This window comes from Nerophis lumbriciformis, linkage group LG02 (assembly GCF_033978685.3).
Source record: "Nerophis lumbriciformis linkage group LG02, RoL_Nlum_v2.1, whole genome shotgun sequence".
Classification (NCBI taxonomy): domain Eukaryota; kingdom Metazoa; phylum Chordata; class Actinopteri; order Syngnathiformes; family Syngnathidae; genus Nerophis; species Nerophis lumbriciformis.
This window is the reverse complement of record NC_084549.2, coordinates 35,056,904-35,075,974: the sequence shown is the minus strand read 5'-3', so window position 1 is coordinate 35,075,974 and position 19,071 is coordinate 35,056,904. Positions and strand designations below refer to the sequence as shown.

Below are 19,071 nucleotides of genomic sequence, written 5' to 3'. Positions count from 1 at the left end.
TGAATTCTAGCTGTAAATATACTCCTCCCCCTCTTAGCCACGCCCCAACCACACGTTTAGTAGATCAACTCTGCGTTTGCGATCAGGTTTGCACGTGTTTTAGTACACACAAACCTTTAGTAAATCATGCCCTAAGTTGATATTGTTACACTGTCTAGTGTTTTTCTGCTGATTATTATTGTTATTCAAAATTAAAAAGCTAAATCATTAGGTGATATTAAATATATTAAAGTAAAATGTACCGGTGTTAATACTGCCACTAGATACCCAAATGTGTAGTATGACGCACCAGTAGCTCACATCCCAAAAAGTAAGGTGATTTTATGATTCCCTTTTTTTCAGATCATATCGTCAATAGCACTCACCTTAAATAAATCATAAAATGTACAGTTTATACAGCTATGTATCAGCTGATCTCACTTGTGGATCAGTATCGGAATTGATAGCATAAAACCCTGATTGGAACACCCTTAGATACCACCATAGAAAACAAGCCTTTAGAGGTTCTTTGTAAACTACGCTAATTAGAAATGACTTTTAAAAGCAACACCGCTGCAAAGCTCAAACATCAAGTCATTCAGAGCGATTCTACGGGATGGCGGAAGAAGTCAAATGGCTTTTTTAAGTCATTTAATTTTGTAACCCCGATCAAACAACATGCTTTTCAAGTTTCTACATACATGAAAATTGTAGGTGTATTTTGGGGGAGTTTAATTGTAAAATGTGTTTCACCGATACACTAAAAACAGTTACATACAAAAATATATAAAATCTACAAATGAAACAAAAAAATAATCAATAGAATAATCGATTCAAGAAATAATCGTTAGGCGCAGCCCTAGATGCTACACTAAGAATGCACTTCTCCTTCCTTCATCCCATTAAATTTGCTGCTCCCTCCCTTGCAACGCAACGCGCCTTCCAGTGTGCAAGACAACTACATAAATAAAAGTTATGGATTGTTCTCTTTTCGATGACTGTTTTATTTAATTTTCTTGTATTTAATCTTGTTATTGCTTTATGTCCTCCATGTGTTCTGTGTGCAGTGTGAATCTTAAGCCACATTCACACTTGCTGGGCATGATGCCTTTTTCAAACTTTATGTTAAATCCAATCTTTTTTGTAGTCGTTACACTTTACAAAAAAAATAAAAAAATTCAAATGTGTGCAGAAAGGGTATTTGAACTGATCCACATGCGCAAATGACGTCACCCACGCTACAGTGTGTTTACGTAAGTAGTCCTGGCACATTTGTGGACATTTCGAGAATTTTGTTCAATCGAAGTCAACATTTTCTTAACCAAATTATTTTATGCAGGAGATTAGGAAAGAAAAGAGCAAGTATTTTGGCTCTCGCAGTTTGTGGGTCATTTGCTTCGTTGTCTGCTCCAAGCAGCGTGAGGAGTCCGGGGTGGTCGAACATTGACGTGAGTACTAAAATATCTAACTTTTCGCCGGTTTTCTGCTAATGTGTTAATAACTATTTCTTTTTAGTAACCGTCTATTTTGGCAAAACAATTATGACACTTATAGCTTTATGATGATGTATTGGTCAGATGAACGCGACCCATTCGTTCAGATTGCGGTCACATCAGATACATCCCATTAATTTTGGACCATGAGGCGCACCGGATTATAAGGCGCACTGTCGATGAATGGGTCTATTTGGGTCTATTTTTATGCACAAGGCGCACTGGATTCTAAGGCGCATTAAAAGCGCTTTTTTTTTTCTACATTTAAAACACATCCTTGTGTTCAACATAACATGTCATTTGGTCAAAATGTTGCATAGATTATTCTCATTATTATTATTACAAACCGTTTTCAAGCCGCTTTCTCACCATCTCTTCAGGATGCACCGATTTTTGGACGGTCTTATTTACGTGCCTCCACTTCAACAGCATATTCTCCTCGTCATCTTTTGTTGTAGTTTTTAGCGTTTCTGTAGCGAGTGTACTGGCAGATATAAGTTAGACCTGTATGCTTCTTTGTATTTGAAGAGGTAACAGTGGAGGATGAATGCCCAACAACAACACGAAAGAGAAAGAAAAGAAGATTATTGACTACTTCACAGACTACAATGAAGGACACACGCAATATTTTGGACAGATCCCAGGTACACAATAGCCGGTACCAGTAGGTAAGAAAGGTTGGTTTGGCATAATAGGGCAAAAAAACATCCGCTAAATAACAATTTAACAGATTTTTGAGCGCTGGGTGTAATGTTCTATATTCTCAATAAAACATCAAAGTTTTGGTGTTGCTTGCTTACCGGTACTTGCAAGTGTCATTTATTGAATGGGCTCAACCTGCAGTCCGCATGTGTGACTGCCATCTAATGGTCACACTTATCAATACACCATATACCAAATAAAATTGCTTCTCGGTCAGTAAGCACAACCAGAATGAATACATACATTAGGCACACACATAAGGCCCACTGACGATTTTTGAGAAAAATGAAAAGATTTAAGTTTGCCTAATAGTCCGAAAAATATTGTATCTGATTTGCATCCACATACAAATTAGGCCTGGGTCAGATTTGAAAAATTATGAATAGTACCGTGCGTATTGACATGAAAGAATCAGACATGTGGTCAAAACTCATCGTAATTGACCTGCGCAGTGAACATAGCCTTAAATTATGTATAAATTCCGACTTCCACTAGAAATATAATCTAGGGTTGTTAACGATAAACTGATGCGACCGGATATCCGGTTCGAGAAGTGGCCAATTCAGCTATGTTGTTTACGGCCCCCTCAATCGATCAGATTTAGCTGCGAATCCTTAGGTTAATCGAGTGTAAACACATAAACCGGTTATCGCACCCAGCTAGAAATCATCTGACGGTTCTTGTCTTTAAAACAACACAAGAGCTTGTCACGTTACTTACATAACGTTACCATCACGGCGGCTCGCCAAATAATTACTTGCAAGATATGTGACGTCAACATCGCGAACTGTTTCCGTGCTGTGCCGTCCGTCAATATTGTAACATCCTAAGGAATAGAAGCTCAGACAGATTCCCAGTTTGTCTTTTTTTATTTCACAAAATGCAAAGTTCTTGTACAATGAGCTCAATCTCTGTGTCTCGCTCTCTTTTCCGGCACCATTCAAATGACCTTTGAACTCCACAACTCACGTCACTTCCCATATTTGTCCCGGAAGTCACGCCCCCCAGTCAAGCCATTGGCTAGAATCTGTAGGCATCAGTGATGACCAGTGTTGGGACTAACGCGTTAGATCCTATCTTCTTAAAGTTAAAGTTAAAGTGCCATTATGTTGCAGCTATTTAAAATAGTTTTGACAATTTGTTCTGGCCTGAAATAAATTGGCCCTTTGAAACATGTCTTTGTCTTTGTGTGTTGTATGTAGACCACATTGCTTTCTGAGTTCAGTGATGCAAATGCATGTCAAGTTGATCAACAGATTGTATTATTCTCCAGTGCAATAACAGTACTGAAATGAAGGCTAAAAGGGCATTAATGGGAGCCTTAAAAAAAAGGGAAAAAAGGAAGTAACTAAATAGTTACTTTTCACAGTAACACATTACTTTTTGGTGTAAGTAACTGAGTTAGTAACTGGGTTACTTTTGAAATAAAGTAACTAGTAACTGTAACTAGTTACTGGTTTTTAGTAACTAACCCAACACTGGTGATGACACTTTCCTACAATTTCTAAAATTGTTTTTTTTACCATACAGCAAACTGACACAAACAAGACAGCAGATTATTTTTATACAATATGTCTTGACCAATTCAGGACATTTGATTGACATTCAAGTCTTTTCTCAGTCTGTGCCAACACCTGCACCTGGAGTCGCTCCCGAGGATGTTTTACTCACCCATGAAAAGAGAAACATGACAACACAGACTCTTGGCTGAATGCATCGGATCACCTGTGTCAATGCCACCATTGTATAAGCACCATGGTATGAAACCCCCTGGCCAAGCCACACAATGGGGCGGCGGTGATGAAGGGGGTGGCAACCAACTGTGACTGCTACAATGACTGAAAAGACACCGGATGATAGAGTGGCTCACTCAAAAAGATGGCGGGGATCTTTGTGTCACTACAGTGTGAGAGTCGGAGTTTCATAACGCTAACATGATTCATCCTCAGCTCGACCGGGAGAAACAACATGCAGGTGCTAGTTTCAATCATATCCATGCACAAATGCCTTTTTGTCTGCTTTTATAAAGAATGTATTTGCACATATTTTTTTCAGTTAGAAGTAAACACACTCTTTTTTTAAGCTATTCAGACTCCACAAACAGGACTTCTCAAAGAAACACTTTAACTTTGTGAATTTTTTCAAAATAGAGTAGATGGTACGCCACATGCAGGAACAAACGACACACACGCATACAGTTCATACACACACACACACACACACACACACACACACACACACACACACACACACACACACACACACACACACACACACACACACAAACACACACACACACATCCTGAAGCGTGCGGGATGAACAGCAATAAAATAAATTTGTTGCGTCTGACATCTTACAAATCAAGTGAGGGATGGTGGCAGCCTCCTATGTTCAGACGAGCAAGGCTGCAGGGCAGCAATGCACCTGGAAAGGGGGCAGGGAGGGAACGAGGGAGGGGGCCAACGTCGCCTTGGGTCCATGAGAGTGTGGAGGGGGAGGGGGCAGAGGGGGGGGGAGCTGTCAACCATTCTCATAAATCCTGTAAGATATAGAGGCCCGTTGAAACGCTTCGGAAGAGGCGTTGGTATTGAAGTGATCGGATTAAAATGTTCAAATACAATGATTTTTTTAATGAGCCTTTAAGATGTATGTCTGTGATCCTCTTTTTTTCAAGTTTTCAAAGCTGGCAAGAGGAGGAGACAAATGTCAATGATGAAGAACTGGGGAGATGTTTGCTTCGTGAGAACACATGTCCGTGCCTCAACACTTATCTGTCATCACTCAACACACACGCACACTCACACACACACACACACACACACACACACACACACACACACACACACACACACACACACACACACACAACACACACAGTGAATCACTTTTAACTCCTTATTAACAATATAAGACTAGTACTATATAAATACAGTCGCGATCAAAAGTTGACATACACTTGTAAAGAACATAATGTCATGGCTGTCTTTAGTTTCCAATACTTTCTACAACTCTTATTTTGTAACAAAAATTGAGCAGTTTGGCCGCAATACCCAATATGATTGGATGAGAAAAGCTGAGACCATTAATCCCAGGAACACCATGTCTACCGTCAAGCATGGCGGCGGTAGTATTATGCTCTGGGCCTGTTTTGCTGCCAATGGAATTGGTGCTTTACAGAGAATAAATGGTACAATGAAAAAGGAGGATTACCTCCAAATTCTTCAGGACAACCTAAAATCATCCGCCCGGAGGTTGTGTCTTGGGCGCAGTTGGGTGTTCCAACAGGACAATGATCCCAAACACACGTCAAAAGTGGTAAAGGAATGGCTAAATTAGGCTGGAATAAAGGTTTTAGAATGGCCTTTCCAAAGTTCTGACTTAAACGTGTGGACAATGCTGAAGAAACAAATCCATGTCAGAAAACCAACAAAGTTAGTTGAACTGCACCAATTTTGTCAAGAAGAGTGGTCAAAAATTCAACCAGAAGCTTGTGGATGGCTACCAAAAGTGCCTTATTGCAGTGAAACTTGCCAAAGGACATGTAACCAAATATTAACATTGCTGAATGTATACTTTTGACCCAGCAGATTTGGTCACATTTTCAGTACAAGTTTATGTAAACTTTTGATCGCGACTGTATATCCAAATATTTAGAAGTAAGTGTGAATTACATGATATTACTTTTGCTGTGATTGGACATTATAAACATTCACACACACACAAAGTAGGTTCACCCATTTAATGAAGACTCAATTGAATTACTTCCTTATGAAGGTATCATCCGACCTGTGTTAAGTTTGTATAAGTTAATGAATCACCCTGTCATTACTCAGGTATTTCTATTAATTTAACCCTATCAAGTAATAGAGTAAGAGACTCAAAATATTAAAAACTCCCTTGCATTATGCAGTGCAAAACTGCAAATTTCAACAATGAACATATTGTTTAATCAGAAGCTTTCAAGCTGACAGGATTATTGTTTAAGTACCGTGGTAAACAATACTTGGTTTTCATTATTAATCCATTCCAAAAGGTCCGACAAAGACCAAAAAAACAAAAAGCAATGGTTTAATCTAATCAAATTGTTTAATGGAGGTACGGCATGGCGCAGTGGGAGAGTGGCCGTGCGCGACCCGAGGGTCCCTGGTTCAATCCCCACCTAGTACCAACCTCGTCATGTCCGTTGTGTCCTGAGCAAGACACTTCACCCTTGCTCCTGATGGGTGCTGGTTAGCGCCTTGCATGGCAGCTCCCTCCATCAGTGTGTGAATGTGTGTGTGAATGGGTAAATGTGGAAGTAGTGTCAAAGCGCTTTGAGTACCTTGAAGGTAGAAAAGCGCTATACAAGTACAACCCATTTATCATTTATTTTACTGTAAACAGTTCCAGACCACCAACAATTCTAACAAAAAAGACATTTTTATTAAGAATAATTATAGTTTTACATCCAGAAAATAATGCAAAAATAAATGTAAATAATGAATTAAATGAATAAATGGACAATAAATGATAAATGATAAATGGGTTGTACTTGTATAGCGCTTTTCTACCTTCAAGGTACTCAAAGCGCTTTGACACTACTTCCACATTTACTCATTCACACACACATTCACACACTGATGGAGGGAGCTGCCATGCAAGGCGCTAACCAACACCCATCAGGAGCAAGGGTGAAGTGTCTTGCTCAGGACACAACGGACATGACGAGGTTGGTACTAGGTGGGGATTGAACCAGAGACCCTCGGGTCGCGCACGGCCATTCTTCCACTGCGCCACGCCGTCCCAATTAACATTAGTTACAAAAACGGTGACGAGCGAAGAGGGAAAAGGGGATAAGACAGCTCCACGGACGCCACTTTTGTACTTTTCTACGAGTTATTTTTTTAATTAAATGGTTTTTCACCTCATTTATAAAAAAAAACATTTCTATACTTTTCAATTTTTAAAAAATTGGTCAGCTTTTGCTAAAAAAATTGAGATGTCAAAGTTAACGCGATAGAAAAATGGTCACATTAATTATGTATGTACGCAGATTATGCACACAAGTTGTTTTGGAGGCACACTCCTTTACCTTAACAACGAATGGTTACCTGAGAGGTGCTGCGTGTTGTTATACGGCCAGCGATCAGGTTAATGCTTACATCAAAGCTGAGTGAGGAGACTCCGACTGATGTACTTTATGACAAATTTCAAATTTTGGGATAAAACTGTTACCAGTTTTTAAGGAAAACATGTTCCTGTTTGATATTCTGACAATAACATTGCATTTGTGTCCAAATACTGAGCACTTTTTAAGTTAATTATTGTTAGTATTAAACAGTGATTAATAACAGTTAATTCAAATCCAAAAGTGTAATTAATATGATTATTTTTTTTAATGATCATTTGCTACGTTGAGAACAAACAGGACTAAACAGAAAGAAATACGTGTATTTTTGTTGTTAATCTTTTAAAAAATGTAATCTTTCAATGTGCTCTATTTACAAAACGACTGTAGGTCTCTGTTAACTTTTACATATCTATTTTTGGTTTAAACAGGTGGTCAAACATTGTGCTGCTCCAGTGTTTCAAACTATCCTGATATCTGACAAATAGTTTATCCTTCCAACTTTTCTTTCTATCGTCGTAATACAACAGTCAGGGTATGTTTGGTATTTGACATTCATAGTTCTCACGTCAGAAGGAACAGATATGGCGGGCCGGTCAGAAAGACGTGTTTCGGTTTGTGAGCATGTTTGTTTCCTCCCAGGCGATGATGGTGGTCTGCAAGCCTTGCAACAACTCATGCTGGACAAGACCCTTATTATCATTATCTCCACATGGCAGCCATCAGCCTGACAATCCAAAAAGATTTCGTTCACCAAATCAGCATCCTCATCTGGGACCACTGTACAGCACACAGCAGAGCGCCAAGTGTGAGTTTATTACAAAGCTTCAAGGAAACCAACTGAGCCATGAAATCAAGCATCCAGAATCACCAACACTCTTTAACTCGAAGTCTGTATAACTCACATTGAGCGTATATTTCTGATACAGATATTAGTGTATTTGTCAGTGACGACGATGGCTGAGATAGAACTATGCCACCTGTCATTACAAAAAGTAAACGATGACTTTGAAGTTATGCAACACCACCTCTGAAGATGTTTTATCGACACACAAAAGACTGTGTGAAACAAATCATTTTAAGAAAAATAGACGGAATAATAATAATAAGAAATTAAATAATATCATTTTATATGTGTGAATGCTTTAGAGCAGTGGTTCTCAACCTTTTTTCAGTGATGTACCCTCTGTGAACATTTTTTTAATTCAAGTACCCCCTAATCAGAGCAAAGCATTTTTGGTTGAAAAAAAGAGATAAAGGAGTAAAATACAGCACTATGTCATCAGTTTCTGATTTATTAAATTGTATAACAGTGCAAAATATTGCTCATTTGTAGTGGTCTTTCTTGAACTATTTGGAAAAAAGGATATAAAAATAACTAAAAACGTGTTGAAAAATAAACAAGTGATTCAATTATAAATAAAGATTTCTACACATAGAAGAAATCATTAACTTAAGGTGCCCTCTTTGGGGATTGTAATAGAGATCTTCACAAAAAAAAGAAATCTTTAACATCAATATTTATGGAACTTGTCCACAAAAAATCTAGCTGTCAACACTGAATATTGCATTGTTGCATTTCTTTTCACAGTTCTTTTTGACAGACACTTAAAAAAAATCTCACGTACCCCTTGGCATACCTACAAGTACCCCCAGGGGTACGCGTACCCCCATTTGAGAACCACTGCTTTAGAGAAGTGGGTGGTTTTTAAACTTTTTTCACCAAGCACCGCCTCAGAAAAAACTTGGCTCTACAAGTACCACCATAACGACCAACATTAAAATTAAATTGCGTAGTAGGCCAATATAATATAATATAATAAATATTGTACTAAAACAAATATAAAAATACAGTTTTTAAAGAGTAAATATATATATATATATATATATATATAGGCTCCAGCGCCCCCCGCGACCCCAAAGGGAATAAGCGGTAGGAAATGGATGGATGGATATATATATATATATATATATATATATATATATATATATATATATATATACCGTATATATATATATATATATATATATATATATATATATATTCTTTAGGTCAGGAAAAATCACATGGAGGCTATTTTATCCCTACATGTCTGTTTCACAAGTTTCCCTGCTCTTCAGGGGAGAATCCCTCCCCTGAAGAGCAGGGAAACTACTCCGGTATTGAGCACTGTTTAACTAATAAACCACAGCAACAAATATATATATATACATATATATATCCATCCATCCATCCATCTTCTTCCGCTTATCCGAGGTCGGGTCGTGGGGGCAGCAGCCTAAGCAGGGAAGCCCAGACGTTCTTCTCCTCAGCCACTTCGTCCAGCTCTTCCCGGGGGATCCCAAGGCGTTCCCAGGCCAGCCGGGAGACATAGTCTTCCCAACGTGTCCTGGGTCTTCCCCGTGGCCTCCTACCTGTTGGACGTGCCCTAAACACCTCCCTAGGGAGGCGTTCGGGTGGCATCCTTACCAGATGCCCGAACCACCTCATCTGGCTCCTCTCGATGTGGAGGAGCAGCGGCTTTACTTTGAGCTCCCCCCGAATGACAGAGCTGCTCACCCTATCTCTAAGGGAGAGCCCGCCACCCGGCGGAGGAAACTCATTTTGGCCGCTTGTACCCGTGATCTTGTCCTTTCGGTCATAACCCAAAGCTCATGACCATAGATGAGGATGGGAACGTAGATCGACCGGTAAATTGAGAGCTTTGCCTTCCGGCTCAGCTCCTTCTTCACCACAACGGATCGATACAGCGTCCGCATTATATATATATATATATATATATATATATATATATATATATATATATATATATATATATATATATATATATATATATATAACTTTTAGTTATATGTCTTTAAACTGACAATATAAACATTCAGTGTAACAAATGTAAAACATCGTTTTACATTTGTTACATGTTGGTGTCTTTCAACGTTTAACTTAAGAGAAACAGTACAAATAGATACTGTATATCTACATAGATATAATACAGTGTGTGCATATATATACATATATATATATATAACTTTTAGTTATATGTCTTTAAACTGACAATATAAACATTCAGTGTAACAAATGTAAAACATCGTTTTACATTTGTTACATGTTTCAACGTTTAACTTAAGAGAAACAGTACAAATAGATACAGTGTGTGCATATATATATATATATATATATATATATATATATATATATATATATATATATATATATATATATATATATATATATATATATATATATATATATATATGTATGTATATATATATATATATATATATATATATATATATATATATATATATACAGTATATATATATATATATATATATATACATATACATATATATATACAGTATATATATATATATATATATATATATATATATATATATATATATATATATATATATATGAGATGGCAACTTGTCCAGGGTGTACCCCGCCTTCCGCCCGATTGTAGCTGAGATAGGCTCCAGCGCCCCCCGCGACCCCGAAGGGAATAAGCGGTAGAAAATGGATGGATGGATATATATGTATATATATATACATACAGTATGTATGTATACAGGTATGTATGTATGTATGTATATGTATGTATATAAATTACAAGAAGGCAAAAATAAACATTTTAATAATAACACAATTATCAAAATTCAAAATAATATCATAAAATATATTCATGATAAAAACTTCAAAAATTAAAATCAAAGAGTGTAAATAAAATACTTTGTCATACAGTTGTCATACAGTATGCAAAATTAAATAAACGTTTTTTACCAACATTGAGGCCTCTCTCAGATTTTCAGAAAGACTTCTAGATTTTGGCAGTATAAAACTGAAACGCAGCCTCACCATGCTTCATCCTACTCAGCAGGAGAACACTGCTTGATGTTCTCAGAGGCCGAGATGCTTCATACGTCTCTGACATGTAAGAGATGCACAAGACTATTAAGAGACTTGTACACAAGCCGTGCTGTTTTAAAGTCTATTCTCTGAGCTACAGGGAACCAGTGCAGTGACCTAAGCACTGGACTAATATAGTCATATTTACTAATTCTAGTCAGAACTCAAGCAGCAGCATTCTGGTTGTACTGCAGCTGTGTTACAGCTCGTTTAGAGAGCCAAGTGAGAAGGCCATTACAGTAGTCTAACCTGCTGGAGACAAAGGTTGCACTTGTCTTTCTAAGCCTGATTAAGACATTATTCCTCTGATTTTGGCAATGTTTTTAGGTTGTAAAAATCTGCCGATTTTATTGACTTAATGTGACTGTTAAAATTCAAGTCTGAATCCATTATTACGCTTAGATTTCTAACCTGATTATTAGGTGTGAGTGAAAGGGTCTCAAGGTGACTAATAACAGTTTCTCTTTGCTTTTGTAGGCCAAAGACAATGATTTAGGTTTTGTCTGAGTTCAGCTGAAGAATCCACACACTGATCTGTTTGATGCAGCAACAAAGTGAATCAATCAACAGGCTGCATTCACCTACCGTCAGTGACACATAGATCTGAGTGTCATCTGCATAATTGTGGTAAGGCACATTGAAGCTGTGTATTAGCTGGCTTTGAGGCAGCATGTACAAGTTGAACAATAGATGCTCTGAAGAACCCCACAGGTCATAGCCAGAGACACAGTTACCAATTTCAACATAGTATTTCTTGTGATCAAGATAGGACCTGAACCAGTTAAGAGCAGAACCAGATACTACCACCCAGTTTTCTAACCTCTGTATTAAGATAATATGGTCAACTGTGTCAAAGGCAGTGCTCAAGTCCTGCAAAAAACCGAGACAGAGACTTTTCCTGCGTCTGTTTTCAGTCACTTTGATCAGAGCTGTTTCAGAGCTGTGGTGGGACCTAAAGCCTGATTGGAAAGAATCACACGCATTTGTTATACAGGAGAAAGTCACTAAGCTGTTGGTATACAACTTGTTACTGGACTTTTCCCATAAATGGCAGGTTTGATGACAAACTGCTTAGCATGGACCTTAGAAATCTAGTGGGCAACTCATCAAGGCAGTATGTTGATGGACTCAGACTGTGGATTACCTTATGTCAGTGACAGGAGTGAAATGTGCCAGCTCTAGCTGACTGGCTGGCTGCAGCGAAGCTATTTGTTTTCCAGGAATTATTGGATTATTAATGCCTTGAACTTTATCATGAAAGAATATTGCAAACTCATTGCACACCCCGCGACCCCGAGAGGGACAAGCGGTAGAAAATGGATGGATGGCATTGCACCTTGATGTAGAAATTGGTTGTGAGGGAAATCAAATTGCAAGGATTGTTAATATGTAAAGCAAAATGTATGCAACAGTTTGACCAAACCACCACCATTACAGGTTATGTAGACCACAGGTGTTTTGAATGTAGATACAAAATAATTCAAATAAGACCCCTTTAAGAGGTCTTTTTCACTTAAACCACAAAAAGCACAGGATTTTAACCAATCCAACAAAATATGCTTTAATTCCATCCATATTTGAGTGTACTTTGAAAAACAGATATTGATGTTACACTCTTTTTTATAACCACACACAGTAGACAATTGGATGGCAGTAAAAGCACATTGTCAAAACCCATTGTCAAATTACTATACAGTGGTACCTCAACTTTAGAGTGCCCCAAATTAAGAGTGTTTTGAGATAAGAGCTGTCTGTCGGTTAATTGTTAGTTGCAAGAAAAAATTAAAGATCCCCGCCGTAAGTTAACATAGCAAATGTTACAGTAAACCCTGTAAGATCCGACCAAAACATCTGGTCTTATAGCTCGAATTTAACATAACTTAGTTGTTTTATTTCTTATCTAAAAGGTTTTATTTTTTTCAAAAGGTATGTTACATATTAATAATGGACTGTTTTGAGGGGGCCAAGTACCAGGTAAATTTTTTTCTAGGGGTATAAAAGTATTATAAATACAGAGGTATCATCACAATAATAACGTGACGTATGACGGTATAAAATGAAAACTTGGTCAGTGTAGTTTTTTGCTGTCATTTTAGAATAGGCCCGTCTGGAAGTAAACTACATCTCCCAAAATTCCCAACGTAGCACAAGTGTGCGAGGTCTACGTGTGAGGGTCGTAAAGGAGAGATAAATAATTGTTTTTTCGGGCATTTCCTGAAGTTTTCATCAAAATCCATCCATAACTTTGTGAGCTATATTGCTAACCAATACACAAACAAACCCTGGCGAAAAGACAACCGCCTCGGTCTGTGTACTGCCAGGCAAAGCCATGGCCTTCATCTGGAGTGTTTCCAAGGTGACACAAAAAAACGATCAGAAGTTGTGACGTTTTAACCCGCATTTTTCCGCATTTTTTTTCAATACAATTGAATCAACGCGTGGTTTGAATGGATTTGTTAATCATGTTTTAAGTAGGAAATGCGACAGGCGGCAGCGGGGACACCCAAAACAAATGTTTGGTGACGCTGCACTGCGGGGAACACAATTAATATGAGAAGCAACTTGATAAACCACCACCCGGAAAATATTTAGTATTTGTATTTGATATCATGGAGGCCAAGCATCAATTTGTGAGGTTTATACATTATTGAATGTTAAATCATCAGTTAACCTTTCTGAGAATTAGCATTCTTATATATGTGATATAAGATGTCCACTACAGAGGACACTGTTTCTCTGAAGTTAAAAGTTGAAAGACACCAACGTAAACATTATTGTTTTACATTTGTTACACTGGATGTTTATATTGTCAGTTTAAAGACACTTAACTAAACGTTTGTTTTAGATACTTACATTTAAAAACAATATTATATATATATATATATATATATATATATATATATATATATATATATATATATATATATATATATATATATATATATATATACAGTCGCAATCAAAAGTTTACATACACTTGTAAAGAACATAATGTCATGGCTGTCTTGAGTTTCCAATAATTTCTACAACTCTTGTTTTTTTGTGATAGAGTGATTGGAGCACATACTTGTTGGTCAGAAAAACCATTCATGAAGTTTGGTTCTTTTATGAATTTATTATGGGTCTACTGAAAATGTGACCAAATCTGATGGGTCAAAAGTTAATATTTGGTTACATGTCCCTTGGCAAGTTTCACTGCAATAAGGCACTTTTCCACAAGCTTCTGGCAAGCTTCTGGTTTATATTTTGACCACTCCTCTTGACAAAATTGGTGCAGTTCAGCTAAATTTGGTGGTTTTCTGATTAGAAAATTTGAGCATAAAGTTTGCGTTCAATTACAGTAAGTGTGTTTATCGGAAACATTCTTGCCACTTCATTTTACACACTACAATATTCTTAAGTCTTTGACATATACCACAATAATCAATAATATCATACTGTGGGCTTAATACCATGATAATACCGTACAGTGAGATTTTGATACCATTCCATCCCTATTTGTTTCTATTAATTTCAATGGAAGATGTTGATTTTGAACGTCTCAAGTTCAGAGCTTCATCACAGAACCAATTAAGATTGTAAGTTGAGGTACTATAAACAAAACAACACTACCAAGCCTCCTTTATTATCTGCTGTCTTCTCTCTTGTTCACAATTTGTATCTGTTGAAAAGTGTTTGGCGATCATAAAGTTGTGTTTTTTTGTTTTGATTTTTTACGAGGATTGGCTAAAGTTTGAGGGTAAATTAATATATACATTGGGAAAAATTGGTTGAATTTGCGTGAATTGCCGCGATCGGAATATCGCTAATTCCTCTCGGGCAGGGGTCGGCAACTCAAAATGTTGAAAAAGCCATATTGGACCAAAAATATAAACAACAAATCTGTCTGGAGCCGCAAAATATGAAAAGCCATATATAAGTCTTATAGTGAAGGCAACACAGAATGTAAGTGTCTATATTAGCTATAATAGCCTACTCTCAAAATGTGTCGCAGGCTAAAGCAAATCTTTGTTGACAGAAATGTGGAAATGTTATATTTATTTACATCAATACATTATTTACATTTTTACAACATTAAAAACCATTAGTAAATCAGAGGCCACTTACAAGGTGAGATATCGCCTGGAAATTACTGGCTTTTAATGGTCAAAGGTATAGATGTGTGTATTCAAGTTAAAGGAAACGGCAGGCTATCTTCTTTTAATGGATTTATTACAATTTTTGGCAAGCTATGTAACGTTATATGTGGTCTGGAACAACATGGCACACAAACAACTATCAGAAATGCAGCCAATATTACATACGGATAATATGTTGTGAGACATGCAAAACTAAATTATATTCAAAGATGATAAAAGTAAAGGAAATTAAAATGAGCTCAAATATACCTACAAATGATGCATAATGATGATTGGCACTCCAACAAGTCAATAACATCAACAAAGCGCACCTTTGTGCATTCACACACAGCATGAAACTTTTGGTGGACAAAATGAGACAAAGAAGGAGTGGAAGATTTTACTTGCGTCACAGTCCACACTATGGTGAGGTCAAGAACCGCCGAAATTAGTAGGACAAAACAATGTTCACCAAATACTCATATTAAACATATTAAACAGTGGGCTTTATAACAATTGGGAAGGTTTGTGTCATGTTTGTCCTCAAACAAAAACCATACTAAAACAAACAAATAATAATTTCCCCCCTTCTTTTTCCATTTTCAATCTTTTTATTAAAATGCTCCAGGGAGCCACTAGGGCGGCGCTAAAGAGCCGCATGCTGACCCCCGCTCTAGGGTCTGGTTTATTGTACATCATAGTTTTACATTTATGTACAAGTTGCATTTTGTATCTGTTCCAATAGTACCAACAGATGGCAGAATAACAAGAGACAGTCAATAGAGGATACAGCAGGTGAAGTGTCCCAGACCAACAAGCAGAAAACCTCAAATCCAATTATCTGTGCAGCATTGTGGGACTGAATGGAGTACGGGAAGGCGAGCCTCCAGCAGTGAGCACATTGTAGGCTGATAAGGGCCTTTTGGACTCGGGGGGCTCATGCTTCTAGCGCCTTGAGAGGCCCCTCCACACCACTGCCTCAGGGTCAACGGGGGCCCCAGCCGAGAGCCGAGGTAAATGTGTTAAATGGCCTTGGCGGGAGTTTCCTGCGTGGTCGAAGGTTGCAAAGGGGATCATTAGTTTCAAGCGTAGTGAAAAAGGAAGAAAGTGACAGCCTTTAAGCAGGGTAGACTAACTCAATCAAAGGAAAGGGCTGTGAAAGATGCTTGAAAAGAAAGAGTTGTGGTGAAGAGCCCAGGCACACACACAGACACACAAGTTAATGAAATCCTGGGCACCAATGAAGCCCATATGAGAAACATTCACAGTTTAAAAAGGAAGAGCTCTTCACACACTATTTCATGCCATAAACCATGGAAAATGTTCTCATGAAAAAACCCAGTCAAATGTCCCATAGATCTGTCCGCTTCTTTGACCTCAAATATGCACAAAGTAGTACATGGAGACATTTTCAGGAAACCAACTATAGCCTCTCGTGTGTCATTCAAACAATACGCCATTAATCACTTGCCATGTGCTGTTCCAATAAAAAGCAAGTGATGAACCGCAAAGGGGAAGTTTGACACAGACCTGCCATGAATTAAATTTTGTTCACATAGCAGAGCGTGGTACTCATCATCTATTCCAGTGTCCAAAATAAGTGAAATTAAGTGGAGCATCTGCTCGCGCAACATTTCCTCCCACATTCCAAAGCTTCACTTGTGTCATCGGGAGAGAGGATCTCCGACCCTTCACCTGCAGGTTAACAACTCATGGCCATTTGTTTCCAACAAGATATTAAGGTATTTTGGACGGGGACATAAATAATGGAGCCTGGGGAGGCAGCTGTCACATCAACCTTTAAATCAATAAAGCCTCTGACAGAGCACATTCCACCATGCAAGTTCATGTATACCTGCACTTGATTGTGGCCCTGATTTGGATTTCTCTAAAACAGTTTTTTTTTAAAGAAGAACATTGCTATGGACTTGGATGGAGCAAGACAAAGAGGACCTGGACAAAGTTGCAGTCAGGTTCATGCACTAAAGGCAACTCCCAATACAAGCGTTTTGATCAGTCAGAGTCAAAATGTTCGTAGAAATGTAAACGTTTCTGGTAACACTTTAGTATGGGGAACAGATATTCACCATTAATTAGTTGCTTATTAACATGCAAATTAGTAACATATTGGCTCTTAATTAGTCATTATTAAGCACTTATTAATGCCTTATTCTGCATGGCCTTATTATACAACCAGTAAGCCATTAACTAAGAGTCTTCCCTCAATAACCTCAGAATTATTGCTTATTAGTAACCCTAACCCGGGGGTCGGCAACCCGCGGCTCTAGAGCCGCATGCGGCTTTTTAGCGCCGCCCTAGTGGCTCTCTGGAGCTTTTTCAAAAATGTATGAAAAATGGAAAAAGATGTTTTTTGTTTTAGTATGTTTTCTGTAGGAGCACGAACATGACACACACCTCCCTAATTGTTATAAATCACACTGTTTATATTAAACATGCTTCACTGATTCGAGTATTTGGCGAGCGCCGTTTTGTCCTACTAATTTTGGCGGTCCTTGAACTCACCTTAGTTTGTTTACATATATAACTTTCTCCGACTTCCTAGGACGTGTTTTATCCTTTTTTTGTCTCATTTTGTCCACCAAACTTTTAACTTTGTGCATGAATGCACAAAGATGAGTTTTGTCGATGTTATTGACATGTGTAGAGTGCTAATCAGACATATTTGGTCACTGCATGACTGCAAGCTAATCGATGCTAACATGCTATTTAGGCTAGCAATATGTACATATTGCATCATTATGCCTCATTTGTAGCTACATTTGAGGTCATTTAGTTTCCTTTAAGTCCTCTTAATTCAATGTATATCTCATGACACGTACACTATCTGTATGTAATATGGCTTTTAATTTTTTGCGGCTCCAGACAAATGTGTTTTTGTATTTTTGGTCCAATATGGCTCTTTCAACATTTTGGGTTGCCGACCCCTGCCCTAACCTACACCCAAACCCTAGCCCTAATACAACCCGTTCCCTTATATTGTCCAAATAACTCTAAATTAAGTCTTTGTTACTTTAATAAAGCAACTAATTAATGGTGCATATGTTCCCCATACTAAAGTGTTACCAAGTTTCCTATTTCAAGATTATTAGAATAAAATACATTAAAACTGATGCGCAACAATGCAGACCATATCTGTCGTGCATTTATTTATTTGGTTAAAATGTAATTTATCACCCCATGACATCCCTTTTGTCTATGCAACCTTTACGCATATTTTCTAGATACATGCATCGAAAAAGAGCTGCGTGTATGCAATATGGACGTTTTGAGGGCATTCCTACCGTAAGAGCGGAGAACTTCTGAGCGCGTCCGGCGCACAGCAGACAGAGGAAGGCTAGCATAGGACAGGCGCGCATCCTGGCAATAGTAAACTGTCCCAAATTATGCACGGTCCAAAGGCACACCTGTGCAACACCAACGCAAAAAAAAGTGCAACAATCTCTCTAAAAAAAAAAAGTCAACTATTCCTTCCAAAAGAAATGTAGATAAAAGAGCGCGTTTGGTTTCGTCTGCGTCACAGTTTGTGCAGACAAGTCTCCTTATTTCAGCCTTGATGATGAAGCGCAGTGTATCTGAGCCTTTTTCTCCCTCAGCAGCGTGTCTTCTTCCACTTCTCCCTCTCTTCAAGACGACTTCTTTTCTCCACACCCCCTCCCTCTACACTTGAAGACTCGATCACTTTGCAGCACCTTCACTTGGGAAGGTAGTCTGATTGCACCCACAAAAACTGCGTGGCTCTG

The 19,071-nt window shown here is 37.9% G+C and overlaps 1 protein-coding gene across 2 annotated transcripts in view; it reads right to left on the bottom strand.

Moving 5' to 3' along the window:
* smoc2 (SPARC related modular calcium binding 2) overlaps positions 1-18,903 on the bottom strand; it is a 92,079-nt gene extending 73,176 nt beyond the window's left edge. For both annotated transcript variants that reach the window (XM_061961503.1, XM_061961504.1), the window contains exon 1: positions 18,613-18,903. In XM_061961503.1, the coding sequence (XP_061817487.1) occupies positions 18,613-18,687 (75 nt within the window). In that variant the 5' untranslated portion in view covers positions 18,688-18,903. The remainder of the gene's footprint in view (positions 1-18,612) is intronic.
* Positions 18,904-19,071: the final 168 nt, after the last annotated feature.